At 38.6% G+C, this 22,962-nt stretch overlaps 1 protein-coding gene across 2 annotated transcripts in view; it reads left to right on the forward strand.

Annotated features, from left to right (window-relative positions):
- CPNE4 (copine 4) overlaps positions 1-22,962 on the forward strand; it is a 433,285-nt gene that overhangs the window by 314,452 nt on the left and 95,871 nt on the right. For both annotated transcript variants that reach the window (XM_090283000.1, XM_090283001.1), the window contains exon 7: positions 97-186. In XM_090283000.1, coding sequence (XP_090139126.1) covers positions 97-186 — 90 coding nt within the window. The remainder of the gene's footprint in view (positions 1-96; positions 187-22,962) is intronic.

Genomic DNA, 22,962 nt, shown 5'->3' on the forward strand with positions numbered 1-22,962 from the left:
AGTGCCACAATGCTTCTCAAGTAGTTTTTATGTTGAAATGTAAAAATGTCAAGAATTTCCTCCCCCCAACCACTCCCCATCTTTCTTCCTTCTCAGGTTGTGATGAATAACTTAAGCCCAGCTTGGAAATCATTCAAAGTATCGGTAAATTCCCTGTGCAGTGGAGATCCAGACCGCCGGCTGAAGGTTAGAAATCTATCTACATCTGAGAAATGCAATTTTAATGTATTTAACCCTCTTTCTCCTCAGCTGAGTGTTGGCAAACCCAAATTTTTCTGTACCATTTAACCAAATCTCTTAGCATCTTTTTGGAAACCCAGGGGCTTTTTTTTTCTGCTAAAGTCATTGAAGCTCGTGAGTTAGCCCGAGATAAATCCCAATTTTGTTATGTCAAGAGGTACAACTTAGAGCTTCTCAGAGATAAATTGTGGCAATAACTTCAGGGTATAATGGGAAGTTATTAAAAACACAAATACCGCTGTATTGATTATCTACTGGCACATAATAGACTACTCCAAAATGTAGTAGCTTAAAGTAATAACCATTTATTTAGCTTAAAATTATGTGCTTTGGCAAGTTGAGCTCACCTAAGAGGTTCTTCTGTTAGTCTTGCTCAGACTTCCTCACATATTTGCAGTCAGCTGCACATGAGCTGGCTGTCATCTGGAGTGACTGGGGTGGTTGGGCCATATGTCTCTCATCATCCAACCAGCTAGCTTGGCCTTATACCCAGAGCAACCTTAGGGTTTCCAAAGACCAAGAGCAGAAGCTGTGAGGCCTCTTGAGGCCTAGTCTTAGAACTCATACATGGTCACTTCCTCTACATTCTGTTGTCCAAAGCAAGGTACATGGCCATCCTAGATTCAAGGGGCAAGGAAATAAGAAATAAACTCCACCTCTTGGTGGGGGGAGCTTCAAAATACTGTGGCCAATTTTTTCAATGTACCACAAATGTATTTTGAATATCATGGGAATGTAGGAGTTGGAAGAAAAGCTATATTGTGAGAGTCAGGCTGGCCAAAGGAAGACAACAGGCTGAATGGCAGAAGCAAACTCCAGGAAGCATTGCCTATGATCCATGGTCTGGCCCTCTCTTTATTTTGGGAGTCCAGATCTTAGACATATTGTCAGTATCCCAGAGTTGCCTCTACCAATTCAGGATAACTAAGTAAATTCAAGAGAGACTGGAGCCTGTAAGGCCAATTGATTAACATTGAATGAGAAGCATGACCATCAAGTTGGCTTAACATTCACCCCAGCTTCACCAGCGTATTTTCTCCACATGAGCAAACCATAGGGTAAATGATTGTCAGAAGGCTGCTGTGATAGCCTAAGAGTAAAGGCAGAGATGCTGGATAATGGCAATGGCTAATGGTTTCAGACTCTAAAAGTTTGGGGCATCTGTCTCCACGATAGGAATAGAAGACCATGAGGCAGGCTAAATATTCATGTTGGTCTTTCAAGGATTAGTGTTATATGGGCATTGCCAAGGTTTATCTTTGAAACTTTGTATTTTTCTTTGTCTTTGGCCTCACAAATCTTCTTTGTTCTCTCTTTCTTTTTTTTTTTTATGTTTTTTATTGATTATATTGTTACAACAGTTCCAATTTTCTCCCCCTTGCTCCCCTCCACCCAGCACCCCCCTCCTTGTTCTCTCTTTCTTCACCACTGGATCATTTTGAAGCAAATCCTAGAGCAGGGCAGACTCATCCCTTAGACACAACAAGCATAGTGCCAGGGCCCATGGTACTTTTAAAGGCCTATGAAAATATTTTAATTGCTTTTAAAATCAGAAGAAAAAAATGAACTTGTAAGTTTAAATAAAATGTTTTAATTTTTTCTCACATCAGAAAACAATGACATTTTTAGGATGTCAAAAATCCGTTATGGCAAAAGTGTCTAAGACCAACAAAAGTCATGATGTGGCCCTGCCCCAAACATCATATCATTTCATCCCAAAATACTTCAGTATGTATCTCTAAAAGGTAAGGAATCTTTCTATAAACATAACCACAAACCCATTTTCCTATCTAAAAATATAAACTAAGCTTCCTTTTAATCAAATATTTTGCCACTACTCACATGTGACTGATTGTCTAATTTATGAAAACATTTAGTTGTGTTTTTTTTTAATTAGTATCTAAACAAGGTTCGAGCATTGCATTAGATTGAAATGTCTCTGAAGTCCCTTTTAATGTCTTAGTTGTCTCTTCTTCTTTTTTTCTCCCTTGAAATTTACTTATTGAAGAAGCAAGGTTTGTTTGTTCTATAGCATTTCTCTATTCCCTGTAAACCTGACCAGCTTCGGGGTCTCTTTTCTAGCAAGAATGCTTTACAAGTAATGGAGCTCTCTTACGGTGTTAACAGTCATGGAAGAACATGGCCTGCATTCCCTATTTTGCTAGGGTTTCCAAAATGGTGTTTTTCTAATATTATCATTTCTTTGTTATTTATTATTTAGAGTTCTTCTATAAAGAAAGACTTTAACAACTGTTTGGTTTGCTGAGGTATGATATGTACACATATGACATAATATGGTTTATTCGGTCTTTTTTTCTTTTTATCAGTTTTCAGAATAACAAGTTACTTCTTTAACATCCTCCACAGGTGACTAGCAAGGTTCCTCAATATTATTAAGAATTCATGAATTTTTAAAATATATTCAAGTGTTCCTGTCATTATTTCTTTGAAAACTTGAATTGCTTAACCAATGAAAACCCCTTCAAGATGGCTCTTAAGTTCTTTTGATTAAACTTTATAGTGTTTAATAGTTTCCTTGCTTTCTGGTATGAATTTTTAAAGTCATTAACCTTTAACTTTTTTTTTTCTCCACAAGTTGTATCTCCTTATGAATGGTAACTCATATTTTAAAAATCTTGACTTTTTCTTCATAGTTAAACCCCTACACCATAAAACTATCAGGTTCATTTGTTTCATTTTGATTTCAGTTTTTAGGATTTATTTTTACAATTATGATTTTGTTTTAAAATTATATAACACTTTACATGATTCTAAAGTCAAAACTACAAAATAAGGTATATTCAGGAAAGTTTAGCTCTCATTCTTGTCTTTCCCAGTTCTCACCCTCTTCCTTTACAGGTAATCATTTTGTAGTATATTTTAATACCTGGTAGAGGCAGCCCTTCCCAGTTCTGTATTCCTTGTCTTTTAAGGGTTTTTCTGGATATTTAGCTTGTTTGTTCTTTCCACTTAGCTTTATAAGTAACTAGTACCAGAAGAAGAAAAAGAAGCTTGATGGTATTTCCATTGAGATTGCAAAGGAAATATCTTTTAATATTGTCCTTCCATCCCAGAACATGGCATCATTCACATCTCCTCTTGCATTTTGCAGGAGGGCTTAGTGTTTTCTCTTATAGGTTTGGAATGTTTATTGTTGAGTTTACACCTAGCTAATAATTCCTTTCTCTGCCTCTCTTTCTCTTTCTTTATTTTGCTATTGTAAATTTGGGTCTTTCATTATACATTTTAACTATTGCTGAATATAGAAAGGCTACTGAATTGTTTTCTTAAATTACTATTTTATTAGGTTCTATTATTTCTGTTTTACATAATTCCAAATATGCAATTAAATCATCTGGAAGTAGATAGTTTTTCCCTATTTACTTAACTAATGGCTCCATTTTTTTCTCTTTAATTGTGTAGACCAATACCATGTTAAATAATAGTGGAGATAGAAGGCATCCTTGTCTTATTCATCACTATAGTAAAAAATCCTATAGTGCTTCCCCATTAATTCTGACAGAGATTAATTTTATTAAGTAATTCAGAAAGTGTGAGAGGTTTAGAACTCTCTAAGCTGCATCTACTGAGCCTTAAATACTTGTGGTAGCTTTTAGAGAGTATTCTTTTTTGTCATGATTACCCAGACTGCAACCTGCTGAAATATCTTTCCGAGCTATGTGAAAGACCTTGCATTGCTGCCTGAATTGACTTGTTTATATTTAATGTTAACTATTTAATGAAATTATCCATGATTTCCATGGAATATTTGAGTCTTTGTCAAAATCATAATTTTGTTTATTTCTAACCATACTGTGAGATAGGTTCCATTGTATTTATTTTACAGAGGAAGAAACTGAGGGCCAAAATCCCTATGTAGTCAAATGCCAAATTTAATGCTTTTCATTGACTTGTGCTACCTCTATTTTGTTGTATTTATTAGAAAATAAGTCATCTCAATAAAGCATATCCCTTTACTCTGACTCAACCACAATGTTTATTTATCATCATTTTAATATTTGACAGAAACAAGACTTATCTACATGTAACATATTTCATAAAGTATGAGAAACTATCAATTACTTAACATACCACTAAGGGGAAAAATGCTCTCAATTAAACTTATAACACATTGCTTTCTTATCAATGTGTGCTTGATAAGAAAATTAATACGTGCCTCATAGAGTCTATGAAATATAGTATTAATCATTTCCTTTGATTTGATCAACATGTTATTAATGCCCAGTACATATTCTTTAGGAGGCAATGCTGATATCCAGAATAGGTTCTTCCAGACTGGGGTCTTGAAGAAGAGAGTAAAATGGCACCATCAGTAAGCATTTATTAACACCCTAATTGTGCCTAGTACTATGGGAAAAAATGCCATGCAGGGATAATCTAGACAAACATCAGATAAGCACTGTGAAGCCAGTTCCTAATGAGAGAAGGAAATAGGATGCTTAATAAACTCTGTGAGCAATGTCTCCAAGTTGCCTCTGTGGTTTGAGTTCTCTTTCTCTAATGCCCTCCCCGCAGAGTTTATCAGGCATCCTCTGAGTATGACTGATAGAGGCCGGTTGCCTTGAAGAAGGATCTAATAAGAGAAGGAAATAGGATGCCTAATAAACTCTATGGGCAATGTCTCCAAGTTGCCTCTGTGGTTTGAGTTCTCCTTCTCTAATGCCCTCCCCACAGAGTTTATCAGGCATCCTCTGAGTATGACTGATAGAGGATGGTTGCCTTGAAGAAGGATCTATGGTGATGGGGACCAGTTGTTTCTGTATCAGCCTGCACCTGAGTCTTGTGCAGAAGAGAGCCCAGGTTGTGGTGGGACAGGTACAAGCAAGCCCAGGCAGAAGGAAGAAGAGAAGGAGAAGGGGTGAGAGTTACAGGTCTAAAACAATCAACAAATGACACTTTCACCCGTGATATGTCTTGCTCATTCTAATGTCCACCCTCTTCTGCAGCCATGTCTCATTGATTTAAAACAGCCATGTTCACAAGCTCCTTTCTGATACCCACAAAGTTGGATTCCTGGCCAATCAGAAAATTGCTTTATTGAATTAAAGTCCCAGACCCCAGTGGTCCTGGGATCTTTATTTTAACAATTTTTCTAAACAGTGCTGGTGCAGGCCATCTGCCAAGCATACACTGAGAAACACGCTTCCTAATGATTCTCCAAACCTAGCTGACTTGTTGGTGTGTCTCTTAGATGGTTCAGTATTTTTTCTGCCATCTCACTGCAAAACTAAGTGTATATGTATTCGAACATTCTGCTCTTCCTCCTTTAGGAAACTCTTAGCATTTGCCCTTTGCTTACATCAGCTATTCATGTCCTCACTTCTTATGTGTGACCAAAGCATCTTAAATTGAAATTGTATGTTTCACAAATTCACTGTCCATGTTTGGACTCTTTGAGCCACACTGACACAAAATTGCCCAGTGGATTTGACTCCTGGAGTGTGCTCTTAAAGTCTGTGTTGAGCCTTGCCCCTTTATTCCCAATCCCATTGATGTCTAACTCCTGGACCCCTGAACTCTTTTTTTGCCTCTGGTCCCCTGACTTACCTGCCATACTTATTTTCTGTCTGTTTCATTCTGATTTTCTCTAAAAAATCTTCTGGCTCAAACTACTTGGAAAGGGAAAAATAACCACCCCAGTTCGAACCCCCAGATCTCAGTCCTTGACAATGGCCCCAATTCAGCCCCATGAGTCCTCTAAACCCATAGGGCTTCAATCATTATATACCCCATTGGTTACATTAGCATTCCTGAATCATTTCACAGAATATGAGAAGTTGGAATTGAAGGGTCCATCATTAAAGAATCTATGATAAAGAACCTGACCTTGTCAGGCAGTTGAAAGAAAGTTCAAATCTGATGGTTGCCATGGGAGGAGGATTAGGGGAGCTGGGTGAAAAAGATGAAGAGATTAAGAAGTACAAATTGGTAGTTACAAAATAGTCACACGGTAATGAAGTACAGCAAAGGGAATATAGTCAATAATATTGTAATAACTATGTATGATGCCAACTGGGTCCTGGACTTATGAGGAGGATCACTTTATAAATTATATAAATGTCTGACCACTCTGCTATATACCTGAAACTAATATAAAATAATACTGATTATCAACTGTAATTGAAAAACTTAAAAATTATGAATAAAAAGAAATCAAGTTCATGGTCCTGTTTTCTTGAGGTCTGTTAAAATTCAGATGCTTTCTTTGTGGCCTTCACGAGGGCTGCTGATTTTGTACCTATTGGTAATTCACTCAGCCTAAATGTCCTGCAATTACCAGAGGATTGCAGACTCATCACTGCGTCTCTATAGCAAATCAGCCATGGCACAGGAATTCTTGACACCACTTAACTAAATGGCACCTGTGAGCCCAGCAGGCTGTCTCTGCTGAGAGCTGTAATCAATGCTGCAGTATGGAAAAGCAATAACCAGCTTAAATAGTGTTAAATTATGCAGGAATATAGGAGGCTTCTGAATGAGAAAAAACATATATTGTCTTAATTTTAATAATTTGTTTCATTAATATTATCCCTTCCTTAAAACAAAAGAGGAACTCTCTTTTTAATCAAATTACTTAAAACTATACAGATAAGTAGCACCGTCTTAATTTAAACCCAAGTCTTGTGCTCTATATGTCTTGCTCTTAAGTATTAAAAGACAGTTAACATTTACTGAGCATTCACCAGATATCAAGTCCTTTATAATGGACACTGTTTTCATCATTTCCTTCAACTCTATAATTATCGTAGGCTAAACAATTCTGCAGTAAAAAAAGAGCCCCATACAATTTGAGTTTATGTCTTGCTCACAAAACAATTAAAAGTAAACCATTCTGATCACAGTGTCTGCTTCTCCTCCATGCAGTGATTCAAGAATCTTGTGGCTTCTGTCTGTGGTTCATCCATAGTTTAGGGCTTCATTGTCACTTGCATCCAGCAGGCAAAAGAGTAAAAAATGTGGAGAGAGCTCTCTCTAGAAGTTTTAGCTGAAAACAATACTTGGCATTGCTGCCTATATTTCAGTGACCAAAACTCAGTCCTATGACCACACTGACCTACAAGAGAGGCTGGGAAATGTGGGCTAGTTAGATGCCTAGAGAGAAAAGACAACAGATTTTTGGTGACCAGCTAGCTGATTTTTCTACAGGGAGACACTTTTATTTTCAATTATAGTTGACATACAATATTATGTTAGTTTCAGGTGTACAACATAGCGATAAGACATTTATTTATATGACTTATAAAGTGAGCACCCCAATAAGTCTAGTACCCATCTGACATGTTATATACTTATTATATTATTGATGGTATTCCCTAAACAGTAGTTTATATTCTGTGACTTTTTATAACTGTCATTTGTATATCTTAGTCTCTTCCCTTTTTTCACCCATCCACCAACCCAATCTGCCAACCATCAATTTGTTCTCTGTATCTATGAGTTTGTTTCTTTTTTTTTTTTTTTTTGGTTTATTTTGTTTCTTAAATTCCATATAAGTGAAATTATATATGGTATTTTTTTTCTGTCTGACTTATTTTACTTAACATAATATCCCTAGGCCTGTCCATATTGACACAAATGGCAAGATTTTATTATTTTTTATCTCTGAGTTAATATTCCATTGTGTGTGTGTATATATATATATATATATATATATATATATATATATATATCGTCGTCGGCAGCCGTCCGTCTCGAGAGACGATGGTGTAGCTTCTTAAGAGTCTATCTGCACCGCCGAGAATGGCTGTGCAGTCCGACTCGGGAGTGACACGGTATCTGTCTCCTCCCGTGTTGAATCGACATCTTGCGATGACGCTGGAGTGTCCTCTCCAGTGAAGCTGAAGCTACAGAGCGTGGGCAGGGTGATATGGAGGGTCTGCTGTTGCCCATGCAGCAGACCCCCCCTCTCTTCGCAGCTGAAGGGTCCAAGGGAAAGACGGAGTCAATACAGCTTGGCTTCAGGTGCGCCGCAGGAGTTGCCGGTGTTGACTACAACGTCAAACCGCCTTAGGGACTCCGGCTCCGGATTTTCTGTCGGGGTTTACTCCCTTAGCCTTTCCCCTGAAGAGGTATGCCGCAAGGCAGCGGAGGTTTTTTGGAATCAGAGTTTTCCTTCTCTGATGTGCCCTGACTGGAAGATCGAACCAGCGACACTTAGCTCGCAGGCCGACGCTCAATCCACTGAGCCGAACCAGCCAGGGGTATATACACACACACACACACACACACACACGTATACTGCATCTTATTTTTCCATTTGTCTATCAATGGACTCTTAGGTTGCTTCCATACCCAGAAGTAGGATTGCTGGGTCATATTGTAGTCCAATTTTTAACTTTTTGAGGAACTTCCATACTGTTTTCCATAGTGGCTGCCCTGATTTACAAATCCACCAACAGTGTATGAGGAGAAACATTCTTATTATCCCCATGTTGCAGATGAGAAAACCGAGGCTCAGAATGGGGAAATAACTTGACCAAATTTACAGAGATTGCAAGTGACATAGCCAGGATCAAGACTGTCTGACTCTGTATCAGCGCTGTCCCGTAAAACTTTCCATGATGACAGGAATACTCTATATCTGTGCTACCCAAGAGAATAGCCACCACCCACATGTGGCCAGAGGAGTTCTCTCCTAACTTCTCTCTTTCTTTTCAAACCTCCTTCCTATTTTCAGTCCTCCTCTTCTGATGGTATTTCATCCCTTTTTCTCCAACACCATCCAAGGAGATAATTCCACCCCTTCGTGTGTCAAGCCTCAGTCGCTAATGGGAGCCCTTTTCTGTTAGTCTCGTGACCCCAAAGGAGGTGGGATGGGCCTTCTATAAATGAGGTCGACAGTAGGTACTTCAATGACAAGATCATTTTCCATCAGTGAGAATCAGGTTTGATTTTTTTTTCAGGATCTAAAAAGAGAATATACCTTGCCAAAACAAATGCTTTTTTTTTTTTTTTTTCAGAGAAGCCATACAATCTGGTCTTATGTATATAGTATGTTTTTAAAAGAATCTTGAGAATCAGTGCTTAATGGATAAAAAGTTCCAGTAGGGAAAATGGAAAACTTCTGGAGATGGATGGCAGTGGTCATCGTACAACAATGTAAATGCACTTAATGCCCAGAATTGTGCACACAGAGTAGTAGATTTTATGCTATGTATCTTTTACCAGAACTTAAAAATGTATTTAAAAAAAAAAAGAATCTTTTTCCTGTTAACATGACTTGACTTGCCCCTTTTGAAATGACTACTTGACGTTATTGTATTCAGGAGTGTTTGACTCCTGCCTACACCTGGTATACCTTACCTGAGGTGGCTTTTGCTTGGTCAGCAATCTGGGAAGAGGGTATGGCACCTCCTAAGAGCTTTCTGACCACAGATTCCTCCCTCTGAGAAGCCCTTGTAAGAGGTAGAAGGGAGGTTCTTCCTTGCACCATTATAACAAAGAGCATAAAAGAGGTTGCATGGTCTGGCCAAACTATTTTTTGGGAAAATTGTCCGTGGTCATGCTCTGTCTTTGACTCAGAACAAGTTTTTGTTTTCTGGGTTTTATTTTTTTTAAAGAAAATAACCTTTGCAAAAAATTTGAAACTCTGAACTAAGAACACCAAATAGATAGCAATCAGTGCCCTGGTGAGATTTCTAATTTAAAGGGAAAAGAAGAGTCCTCTTATCTTCCGAGGTGGACATTTCCCCACTAGCGAGAACACCGTCTCAATAAATCACAATTGCTGTGAGGAGAAGCAGTCTGCTCACGTTATTTAACCCACCTATGCCTGCTTCCGCACTGAAATGTAGGAGAGCTAACCAGCTACTGGGAAGATGCTTGAGGAAAACTAGGAAACTGGACAAAGCTGCTGAATGATGAAGGGGGAGAAATATTGTAAGTGGAAACCCTGAGATGTTTCTGATGCAGCTTTGTGGCATGATACAAACTGATGGGTCTCTACCAAATGATGCCTTGTGCTGGTAACAGACAGTCACTTATGCTGGTTGCCCTGAGTTGTGTTGTTGTTGTTGTTGTTGTTTTAAACTAATTAATTAATTAGTTTATTTATGCAAGCCACTTCACTAGTCACTGCTCCCCTTTGTAGGGTTTTGTTTTGTTTTGTTCAACCTATATTAAGCATGCATTAGTTAGATAAAGAAAGCAAATCTGTACATTTTAAAAGGGATACTTCCATTTCAGAAAGCATTCTTGGTATAAAACATCTCTATATTGTGGATAAGCATGTTTATAGATAACTTGGAAGAATAACTGCACTAAAAATAATGTCAGAGGAACAGCTGGAGGCCACACATGGCAGGAATGCTTGATCTGGGACAGGCAGGCACACCTGGAGCCAGACTTTGCTGACAGCCCCTGCTGCTTCCTGCTGAGCTGATGCCCGAGCCCTCAGCACCCAGGATATAGGGTCCACCTGGAGGGCAGGTCAGTGCTGAGACTCCTGCCTGAACAAGACCCAGCAACCACAGGGAGAAAGTACTGGAGGGCGGTAACGATGTTTGTCTGACCTGGGTTTAGAGAGAGTAAGGAAAAACAGAATAGTCTGAGCATTCCTAAAGCATGTGTCCTTACTTACATGCTTTCAGATTTGAAGACACAGTACTGATGAGTCCTAAAAAACCCAAGCCAAATCGTGTAATGGAAAGTATCCTGTGTTTCTCATTCTCTACCTGCATTACAGAAGTGCACGTGGAAAATCCTTGTATGTGGTTTTCGGTAGTTCTTATGTGGTGTGTGTGTGTGTGTGTGTGTAAAATGGCGACCTTTGCTGCTATGCACAGAAATATGATTCCTATAGATTAATCTTATACTTGGCAACCTACTAAAGGGCCTTATTCATTCTGATATTTTCTTATTTGATTTGGTATTTTCTATGCAGAAATCATTTTCAAATAATGGCTGTTGTTTCTTTCCAATTGTTAAATTTTTTTTCCCTTCCTTTAGTGTGGGCTAGAATTGCTGTACACTGTGACACAGAAATGACTCTGGGATTTTTTTTCCTTTGGGGTTTGAAAGGAGGGTTCCTTGAGTACAACTTTTGCCATAGTATTTTTGAAGCTATTTATCAGCTGAAGATATTCTATTACATTCCTAGTTTTTCAGAGGATTTATTTTAGGATTACAAATTAATATTGTGGATTTCTTCCTGTATTTATCGACAAAAGTATATAGGGTTTTCTCCATAAATATGTTAATGAGATGAATAGATATTCTTACCTTGAATATAAGAATGATCCTGCAAGCATTAATGATTAAAAATCTGACCAGAAACACCCACACACGCGCGCGCGCACACAAAACAACCCAGCAGGCACAATTTTATAGATGACTTTCTTTAACTATCCAGGGAACAGATATTTTAATCTTACACAACACCTTTTAGTTAAAAAAAAATAAGAAAAACACCTTAACTAACATAACCTTGGTACCTAAAGCAAAATATATGGAAAGAAAAAAAATTGCCCATATGATTCCATTTACATGAAATATCCAGAACTGGCAAATCCAAAGAGACAGAGAGCAAATTAGGCACTGGGGAGAGGAGAGACCAGTAATGGATGGTGAGTTTCTCTGTGTGGTGATGAAATTTTCCCAAATTTATGATAGCACCAACAGTATCTCTTGAGTGACTCTGAATATACTAAACCCATTGACTCATACAAATGGATGAATTATGCACTATGTGGATTACATCTCAATAAAGCTTTTTTAAAAAAGTATTAGCCAATCTCACTCATGAGTGTAGATGTAAAAATCCCATATAAAACATTCTTAACACTTATCAATAATATAAAATAAAAAGTAATGCTTCATGATCAAGGATGCTTCAAAGCTAGACTATTGGTTAATATACTCTATTTCATAACAGAGCTATGAAGAAAATCCTCTATACTCTTTCTGTAGAAAATTACAGACAAATAGTGAAATACATGTAAAAACTGGATTTAGTGAACATGTTCTTCACTGGAAAAGTCAATATCATAGAGATACTAGTTCTCCCCAGACTGGTCTATAGATTCAACGTAATACCAGTGGGCCATGACACACTGGTTAAAAATTACATGGACCTTTTTCTCTCTCCTTCCTCTTCTCTTTTTGCTTCTTTTCTCTTTCCTTCCTTTTTCTTGCAAACATAGCATGGCCAGGGTCCAAAGTGTCAGGGGAGCCAATAAATATGAATAAATATATAAATACGCATACATAGAAATAAATTAACAAAGACATACATAGAAATCAACTAACAAAATGGGTAGCATACATGAAAAGATATTTCACAAAACAGAAAACACAAATGGCCAATAAACATAAGGAAAAATGCCAGGTTTCATTAGTAATCAGGAAAAAATGCAGTTTACATTCATAAGGAGGCTTCATCTCATATCATTGCACCACTTTGTTAACACTGAAGCTGAAAGAGTTGCCTCAAGATTTCAATTTTTGTTTTTGCACTTTGGAAATACTGTTTTTTATGCCAACTGGAAGGTTTTCCCAAACTGGGTTGACATCTGTAGAGGCCTTCACATTGATACACTTTCTGTAGGGCATTCAGCTACTCTCCCACATTTTAAATATTAAACAGGAACATTATTTTTTAAAAGAAGTATTGCAATCTGCAGCCAGCCTGGGCATTTCTTTCTAGAAAGTCTTTTCAGTAGAATTACTGGAGAAAGAATTAAGAAAGCTATTTCTTAGGGAGAAGGCAACTTTTATTAAAAGGAGAGTCTTTTAGGCCAAGAGTAATGACCGTTTCTTGGGTGCTTGGCAGAACAATCCCACAGGCCCTCCTTCTCAGGAGCTGGAAGAGGTGTTAGCATCTCCTTGTGGAGAGAGTGCTCATGAAATCCCATCTGTCTTCCAAGTGCTTGGACTTCCAAAAGGGGTTGAGGAAGGCCAGGGTTTTGTCTGTGGGGAGCACATGAAACTAAATCAAGGGCAAGCAGGTTGACCGAACCTCATAAGAAATGAATTATGTGTTCCCTAAGAGCATATGAATAACCTTCCTTCCTGTGGCCTTTAACTCATTTGCAGAGGAACACACATGCTTTGGGGCCATCCCAATAAGGAGAAACAAGCTAGAGATGCCTCCTCATGTTGACTACAGAAGTCGCTGAGGCTGCACTGTTCAGCCAGGGTCTCCTTTCACCTGCTGTGGTCTCCAGCTTCTTTGCTTATACATAAACTCAGCTTTGTTCAATCACACAGTCTTGATGAGGACTGAAAAACTTGGCTCATGGGAAAGGCAGATGCATAAGTCAGGATCTCAATGTATTAATTTACAAAAATTTTAATAAATTAACAAAAACTATGATCCCTGTGCTTCATTTAGGGTTCATCTTTCCTGATATCTGAACACTGATTAGCAATTAGAATGTTACTTGGTAAGCATGGAAAAATCAAGGGTGGATGAAGAGTCTTCAGAGATTCTACTCTAGTCAGCAGTTTGACACAAAGACACTTTGGAGAGTCTGATTAAGATAATAGAATATTTGCATGTGAAAATTTATACAATTCTAGGGCTTTGTGAACTCATTAAAGCTGATCCCTAGATCCCAGATCTCAAAGCTGAGCTCTGGTGAGTCTTGTTATAAAGTATTACTTTCAAGAATTAAAAGCATGACTCTCAATCAACTATCAAATGACCACATGTCAAAGATTTTTCCAACTCACTCATTAATGAGGAAACCAATAAGATGATGAAACTGTTCTCTAAGAGCATTTCAGATTTACATAGTCTTTTTCTTTAAACAAGACTTAAGAGTTCTAATGATGAAATTGATTAATGTCCTTCACAGCAATAAATCATAAACTGCAGGGTTATCTTTGCTTATCAGACTGAAATTATTACATCATGTACAAGTTTGATGTGTATAACTTTACAAAGTCTGAGCTCTTAATTCATAAATACTAAGTAGCAAAATCAACCAATGGTATTCTTGTAGGAAAATATATCATGTTTGGGTGAGCCCACTAAACACAGCTTCAGTTTGCCATTGAAAGGACTTGCAGTCACACTTTTGGACTTAATGCCATATTATGGATAATTTTTCTTAATAAGCTAAAACAGCCTCACATTTCCAGACCTAAAATTTCTATTTGCCTCCCTTAGCCTCCTCTCCACCTGTGAATGGCTAGCGCGTTCTTAATTTTGAAGTGTCAGCTCAACACTCAGTCACTCAGAGATGCCTTCCTAAATCTTGTTGCTCATACATGCATTCCTCCAGTTATTCTCCATCTCATCACCGTGTTATACTCTCTCTTATGGCATTTACCATCATCTTTGATCACCGCATTTGCCTTTTTACATGTTTATCTGTCTCTTGTATTGAAATGCATATACCAAGGACCAAGGCAAGTGAACTGGTCCATCTAACTTGGCATCCCCAGATCCTAAAATGGTGCTTAGCATACAGTAGATGCTTAATAAATATCTTCTTCATGGGTGGTTAGATATACATGCATGCCTATATTTACATGAGCTAGATCCTATGGAAGACATTCTGGAGGTTTTTGCTATTTGGTTTGCCCTTTTAAAAGCTCCAAGAAAAACAGCTCTCTTATCCACTCACATATATTGACATTACTGATTAATTCATTATTGCCATCATATCCCTTTTGACCTGGAACACTTCCTTTCCCTCAAGTCAAGTCTAAATTCATCATGGAAATTTTTTCTTTATTGTCTGTCTTGGACAACATCCCCACTGCAGCCCATTTATCATTATACCCTCCCCTAAGAGATTTTTCCTTTCAAATTGTAATATATCTTTTCCTCCACCAGCCCTGGAGGGAGGGGAAATATGGGAAGAGTCCAGATGATGATGAGGAAACCAACAGGGAAAGAGACTTCTTCAGGAATGAGGAGCTGGAATGAAAAATCACTAAAAGGAGAAGCATTATCTTGGCCTCACCTGGCTCTCACAGCATAGCTCTTGGAGGACCAAGGGGCCTAAATCCCTTCAGAAAAGAAAGAGAAAGGAAAGCAGCCTTGTAGATTTTCCAAATGTCAGGTCTCTTTCATTTCACTGGCATTTTTCATGGTCAGGTACATTACTTCCTTTAAGCCATCTCTGAAATAGCAAGGACTCAGTCTAGCACTAAGAATGATAAATCTTGGCTCACCTTTAAGCTGTGAGATTTTCAATGGAAAAAAAAAAATCAGGGTGTGGAGGTGGGGTGAGTGAGATAAGCTGGATTCAATTAAGTCTTGGAGTGGGTGAATAAAGAAAAAGGCCATCCTTTATATTCTGATCTTCCAAACGCTTCCTATAATTTACTTGTCCCTTTTTTCTCCTTTCCTTTTCCTGGGCCATTAAATATCTGCCCAAATGTTAATGTTATTGACCACCCGGCATGCCTGATTGCACTGCCATTTAAACAGTTTATGACAGCTATCCCATGAAAGACTAAAGTCACCAAATGGACTTGTCAGGAAGCATTACCTCCAGCTCATCTCTCTTGCAGACCAGCTAGCCCTCTTCCTAGATTCTCTTACAATCCACTTACCTCTTCTACCCTCCAAAATGAAACTGACTCTTGAAGGCATGCAATGTACCAAATCACAGGCAGACCTTCTGGCAGGTCCACATATAATCAAATCTAGAACAATGTTTTCAGACTTGAGCAGGCGTCAGATCTCCTGCAGGACTTGTTAAAACGCTGATTTCTGGACCCTGACTCCAAAGTTTCTGATTCAGTGAGTCTGGGTAGAGCCCGAGAATTTGCATTTCTCCTAAGTTCCCAGGGGATGCTGATGTCAAATTCACATATTGATATGGAAGAAATAGTCAAGAGACAACCTCAGCAGCATGCCTCCCCCAATTTACCCATTTACACCTTAAAACTCCTCCCTACCTGCACTTGTGGTTTTCTTCTTTCCAAATCTAATTACTTATCTGTCCATTTCACTCTGAGTTCCTCATAGTACTCAAAGGCTCTTCCACAGCTAGTCATTGATACAAGTATTTGAAAGCTAGAAGGAAGCTTTGGGATCATCTCTTCTCTCAGTCAGGGTTTCTCAACTTCAGCACTACTGACATTTGGGCCAGATAATTCATTGCCATAGGGGACTGACCTGTGCATTATAGGACATTGAGCAGCTTCCTTGGTTTGCACCATTAGATGCCAGTACACACACTTCTAGTTGTGACAACCAAAAATGTCTCCAGACATTGCCAAATGTCCTCTGGGGGGACAAAATCACTCCTGGTTGGGAACTCTTGTCAAATGTATCTTTAATCTCTCCCTCTCTGTTGGGGTTAAAGGATGAAAATCTGTTGTATTCCCTTCTGAGTTTGGTCCAATTGAAAAATAAAAGTAGAATTCAGAAACATGGAGATTACATGAGCACTTCATTGCTGCTAAAGCTGGCTCCTGCTGCACAGGAAGGAATGCTTCTCCTGGTAGAAGTTTGGGTTGTTTGTGATTAACAATAGCCAAGGAAGCCCATGTTAATCCTAAAATGGGCAAAAAATTACTGTTTAATAAATACCAGGTGGCCCTACAGTGGCTTAACTAAGGTAGTGTTCTCAACCCTGGATATATACTGGGGAGCTTTAAAAATTATTGATTCCTCTCTGGCCAGGTGGTTCAATTGGTTGGAGCACTGTCCTATACATCAAAATATTGCAGGTTTGATCCCAAGTCAGGGCACATACCTCAGTTGTGGGTTTAATCCCTGGTTGGGAGGCAACCAATCGATGTTTCTCTGTCCATCAATGTTTCTCTCTTTTTCTCTCTCTCTCTCTCCTCCTTTCTCTCTAAAATCAATAAATATATCCTCTGGTGAGGATTAAAAATATTTATTGATTCCTAGATCCACTTCAGACCAATTAAGTAATTTCTGGCCAAAGCATGAGAAATTTTGAAAAGCTCCTAAAGTGATTCTAATGTGCACTCAGGGTGGAGAAACACTGCTTAAATAAAGAGACTGAGAAGATTTAGTCCCTTTTTTGATTTTCCTATGGGTGTTGAAACAACAGTCTGATACAAGATCTCCCAGTAAGTTTCTAAAGGCTTTTTCAGCTAACTAGTCTTCAAAATTGTGCTGATGTGTAAGTTACATAAGCTTATTATAGAGAGCACAAAATATTTACAGGCTTCAGAGGAGGCTTCCTGGGAGAACCTATCTTCTAATCCAGGACCTCAAAGGTTTGTGAAAAGGACCAAAGTTTGATCAAGAGGTCCAATGCTGCAGCATGTTAATGTATTGGGGAAGAGACCCCAGGACAGGATGTGGAGATAGCTATAAAACTAGTGAGGTAAACAGAACCTTAAGGAGTTTAGATTTTTATCCTGGGAGCAATGGGAGGCCCTGAGGGGTTCTTTGCAGCAGAGTGACAGACATCTTTGAATTATTAAGATCAATACTCTGGCCCCTTTTGTGGAATTTGTATAAAATGGGGGTTGGAGGGAGAAGAGGGACTAGAAGCAGGAGCTATGGTTAGAAATCATAGCAGTAATTCAGGTAAGAATTGTTGACCAGACAGGGATGATCAGAACTTGGTACCAGATTGGCTGTTAAATGGAGAGAGAGGAAAAGGAATGCCTCAAGAGTTAGTCCCAAATTCCTGGCTTGGTCACATGGGTGGAAAATAGCACCATTCCTTAAGACCAGACCATTGAAGGAGCAGAAGTTTTGGGATAGGAATGAGGAGTTCAATTTTGTACTTGCTAAGTTTAAGGTGTGTACTGGTCATCCAATGGGCAGTTGACCTAGGACTGTCTCAGTTTTTAGCACTGAAAGTCCAACATCCCAGAAAACCATCAGTCTTGGGCAAAGCAGGACAGTTGGCCAACCTGGCACTTGCCAGTGTGAGTTTGAGAGAGCTAGGCTGGAGCATAAATATAAATGTTGTCAATAAATAGATGGTGTGTGAGTGTGTGTGCGTGTGTGTGTGTGCATGTTTGAATGTGTATGCAAAGTGCACATATGTATATGACCAGAAAAAAACATACCAAAATGATGTTAATGGTGCATATATCTCAGTGGCTAAATAGTAGAGCTATTTATTTTTTGGAATTTTTTAAATTTTCTACCTTAAGAATGTGTTATTTTTGTAAGAAGAAAAAAGAAAACACTAGTTTAAAATAGACACACAATTTTTAATATCCATGCCAATTTTCTATATTTGCCTAAAAGTTTTTAGTTCCCATTTTAAAATTTGAATTAAAATAACTATTTTTAAAAGTCCCAGCAGGTTTTTCTGGTGATAGGCAAGCATATCCTATTTTTGTATAGTGATATTATATAAAGTTAGGAAGTAGACTTCAGATCAATTTAGCCTATCTTCTTAAATTCCAATATCGACTTTGGCTTGAAGTAACCTGGCAATACAGCAATTGCTTAGTTCAGACAAACAAAGAAGGCTGCAATCCTTCTGTACTTTCATTAGTTTTCTAAAATAAGTGTATCAGATACCACATTTCTACATTGTTCATTCTACGATTACAACCCACACTACACAGTGTTAAGTATACAACAAAGCAGCATTAGCTTCTTTGCAAAATACATGTCCAATACTTTCATCAGCTATTTTTTAAAAAATAAGTGATCGAGGCATGATAGCACTAACCCCCCACTAAAGTGAGGAAGAAAACTTGGGGAACCCTATATGTGTTTTCCTGGACCCCATGGCACCTTGTTTGTACAGCAGTGCTGGGATTTTGAAGCCTAGGACTCCTTAGAATTATGTGATAGAGACCCAAAGAGGAGAATTGACTTGGCCTGGACCACGTGTCTCATTAGAAGCCAAACCAAGTCTTGAATCTTATAGAAGGGAAAAGAACGTTGAGTCATTATTGTGCACATATTGGATGCCAGAAGCTATGCTGGATCTTTTCCCACATTCCATCCTCTAATCCACACAACAAAATTGCAATGTTGGCAGAAGGAAACTGAAGCTCAGAAAGTTAAATAAGCTCCTAAAAACTCACAGACCTCTTACGGACAGAGCCTGAAACCCAGGTCTGGTTGACTCATAAGTCCACCTGATACCTCCTGAAGGTTCCTTCTATCAGGCCACAGTCTTCCTTAGATCTACTGTTCTGATGCTTGGCTATATGGAAGATCAGGTTCAACTGCTGTCACCGTGGCAAGAGAAAGCCTAAGTATAAGATTTGTTTATCCATCGTTCTCCATGATTGAAGGATGAAGGAAGAGGAGAAATGTTAAGGACATTCATGCAATTGAATATCACTCATTACATTTCAAGTGAAGTTGCCCTTTGCAGTGAACAACCAGGAAACAGGGACTCAAGGGTTTTAGTGAGCTTGTTATAAAATCCCAGAGAGCCTTATAGTGTTTTAAATCTCTTGGGAATGTCATCTTACGTATATGCGGGAGATGTATAGGCAAAAAGGAACAGGCACTTTTCTTGTTTTTCTGAATCTGAAATCAGAGATGATAAAAATTCTTTTTTTCTTTCCTGCCTACTTTGTATGTACTGTATCTATTTCCAAATGTTTTCCAACATTTTCCCTTCAGAGATGCATCTAAGAAGTAGACAGGGCACAAATTATAATTCTGATATTGCAGATGAAAAAAACTGAGACATAGAGTAAAGAATTTGCCCTGGATTGCACAAATAATTAGCAAAGGTGGGAAGGGAAAGTAGGAGAAAGAGCCGTTGTTTGGAATGGTTTACAATATTTTGATTACACATTCCTATCAAAAATACCTTCAACATAGGCATATTCTATTAATTATACACCTTTACTATTGTACTAACATAGTGTGTATATTTTAAGTTTTATACAACAGTGGAATTTTTTAAAGATGTGATAAAAATGAATATAATGCTGATATTTTCTTTCTTTACCCCAGCTGTGCACACACCAGGGTGTGATGATTCCTACCCTCTAGTAACCATGTCTTTATGTATTTCCCTCCCTTGAGTGTGAGCAGAACCTATAACCTTCTAACCATTAGGTATTGCAAGGGTGATGGAATATCCTTCTTGAGATTATGTTTACAGTATATGGCAAAGGTGGAGATGTAATTAAGATCCCTAATAGTTGATCCTGAATTCCTCAAAAGAGAGATTATCCTGGGGCCTGACCTAATCAGATGAGCCCTTTAAAAGAGTGCCTATATCTTCTCTATATCAGAGACTTCAAAAAGCCGAGACCCTATCTTTCTGTTGCTGGCTTTTTTCTTTTATTGACTCTAGAGAGAGGGAAAGGGAAGGAGAAAGAGAGGGAGAGACATATTGATGCGAGAGAGAAACAGTGACTGGTTCCCTCTTCCCTCCTGCATGCACCACATCCATGGACCCTACCTGCAACCCAGGCATGTGCCCTGACCAGGAATCAAACCAGCAACCTTTCAGCTTACAGGACGGTGCCCAACCAACTGAGCCATACCGGCCAGGGCTCTGTTGTTGGCTTTTAAGAAACAAGCTGCCATGAATTCTAAAGGCACAAATTTTTTCAACCACCCGAGGAACCTTGAAAGTGGATCCTTTCTGAGTCAAGTCTCCAGGTGACAGTGCAGCCCAGCCCACACCTGGATTTCAGCCTATGGAGTCCTGAGCAGAGCTAAGCTATGCCTGGATCCCTGACCCACAGAAACTATGAAATAAAAAGTACATGGTCTTTAAGCCACTGTGTGGTGGTAACTTGTGACATGGCAATATAAAACTCAGACACCAGTGGCTGGTCTTTTGACCCTCTTGGTTTTGTATAACTTACTTTTGTAGTTAAAAAAACTTGCATACTTACCAAGCACTTGGCATGCTGCTCAGCTACGAGATCTCATTTAATCCTTCCCCAAATCTTATGGAATTGGTACTTTTGTACCTATTTTGGGGACAAGGAAACAAAGCCAGCAGGATTAATTTTCCCCAGGTCCCACAGCCAGAAATGGAAGGCAAGGGACTTAAACTTCAGCCTGGAGCTGAGAATAAAGCCAGTTCTTCTAGCTTCTCTTCTGCTGCATCCTAATGGCCCCATGGTATACTGCAGCATACTCTGAGGAGTCTTGAAAAATGAGACACGTCAGGCTGCCCTACTCTGGTGCAAAATTTGGCTTAGCGAACGGACACAAAATTTCTTTTTCTTAAAGGATCTAGCCCACTTCCCTCTTCAAGTACTACTCTGGTGCTCCCTTAATAAGAAGTCAGTGCTTAGCTAGCCTTTCTGTTGGGTTTTTATTAATGGCATTCACACACTCTGAATGCTTTTACTTCCACACTCATGCATTGTGTGGCCTGTATCTCTTATGTGGAAATAGTGGATTCTGTGTGTAGTTGTTGCTTATGCATGAGAAGGAGTCTGTATGAGGACCATGTCAGGGCTATAATGATATTGGACAGGAGAGTTCAAACCATTGAATGAGTCAATATTATTGTACACCTGAAACTCATATAATTTTATTAACCAATGTCACCCCAATAAATTCAATAAAAATAAAATAAATAAATAAAAATATTAATGGCATGTGGAGTTCCAGAGGCAATTTGATAATGACCTCCCTTTCATGCTATTGTGATGAGCTAATGTAGAACCACTTGCCAAAAACTGTGGCTATCCATGAATCGATTTTTCACCTTGGTGTGACTATCCTAGCAGCTGTTGTCCCATGCAAATCCATCTCTCATCAAACCCAGGAACCAAGTAAAGTACAACAATTCTTGGTTTCCATATTTGCCTAGCTGGTTGCCATTTTGTTCTAATGAAAAAGGGCTTTTTCACAACTGGAATGGTAAACAATCAACCAGCACTTGCTTCTGGCTCTGCCACCTACTTAAAGGTGATTGGGCCCCTTGAGCACACCCCAGAGCTTAAGTGCCAACCTCTTTGAGCCTCATTTTCTTCATCAGTCAAGTGGAAATAACAGTACCTGCCCTTATTCCATAGGCAATCCTATGGAATAGGATTCATTCACTAATTTATTCAGCAAATCTTAGATTGCCTACTATAAGCCAGGACAGCCTTAATGAGCCACATTTAAAAAATTATGATCAAGGAGAAAAACCTGAATTTTCTGAACCAACTCAATTTTGAATATTTAGACCATTTATTCCTTAGAAGTTATAACTATTTGCTGAATTTCTTTTAAGTATCAGCTTTCTTAACTACCTTAAATATGTGATAATTCACTCAGTTGTGTATAAATCCCCATTCAAGACCTGCTAGGTTCTGGAAGTACAAAGATCAGTGTCCCCATCCTCAGAGTGTCATGGGGAAGCCTGATATCAATGTATAATCAGAGAGATATTTTTTTAAAGTAGAGAAAAAGGCAAAAGAAAATCTATGGGGCACCCATTCTGGGTTATGGGGGAAGAATGATATGGTAATATTTGTCTTTCTAATGGTTAATCTGGTTCCATGAACATGAATGAGGAAAAAAAACAGTTAAGGTGCTACTGTGGTGTCCAGACAAGAAATCACGAGGCCCTGAAATGCAAGGCCAATGAGGGCAAGAGAGAAAAGGAAACCTTTGCAGACCAAAGGCAATAAATACATTTGGCAGAAAATGTGATTGCCGAGGTATAAGATGGGGAAGGGGAGAAGGGAAAAGAGGGAATTAAGATTCTTCTCCAATTTCTAGCTCGAGTGATCTTATTACTTTCTCCTATCAGTTTATGCAGGGTAGGTATCGTTATTGTCATTTTACTCACAGAGCCTCAAGATCAAGTAACTAGTAAAGTCAGGGCCAAAATTCAAACACAGGCTTTTCTACTACAGTCTCAGCCTCCT

This window comes from Furipterus horrens, unplaced genomic scaffold (assembly GCF_987537825.1).
Source record: "Furipterus horrens unplaced genomic scaffold, mFurHor1.1.pri manual_scaffold_7, whole genome shotgun sequence".
In the NCBI taxonomy this organism is placed as follows: domain Eukaryota; kingdom Metazoa; phylum Chordata; class Mammalia; order Chiroptera; family Furipteridae; genus Furipterus; species Furipterus horrens.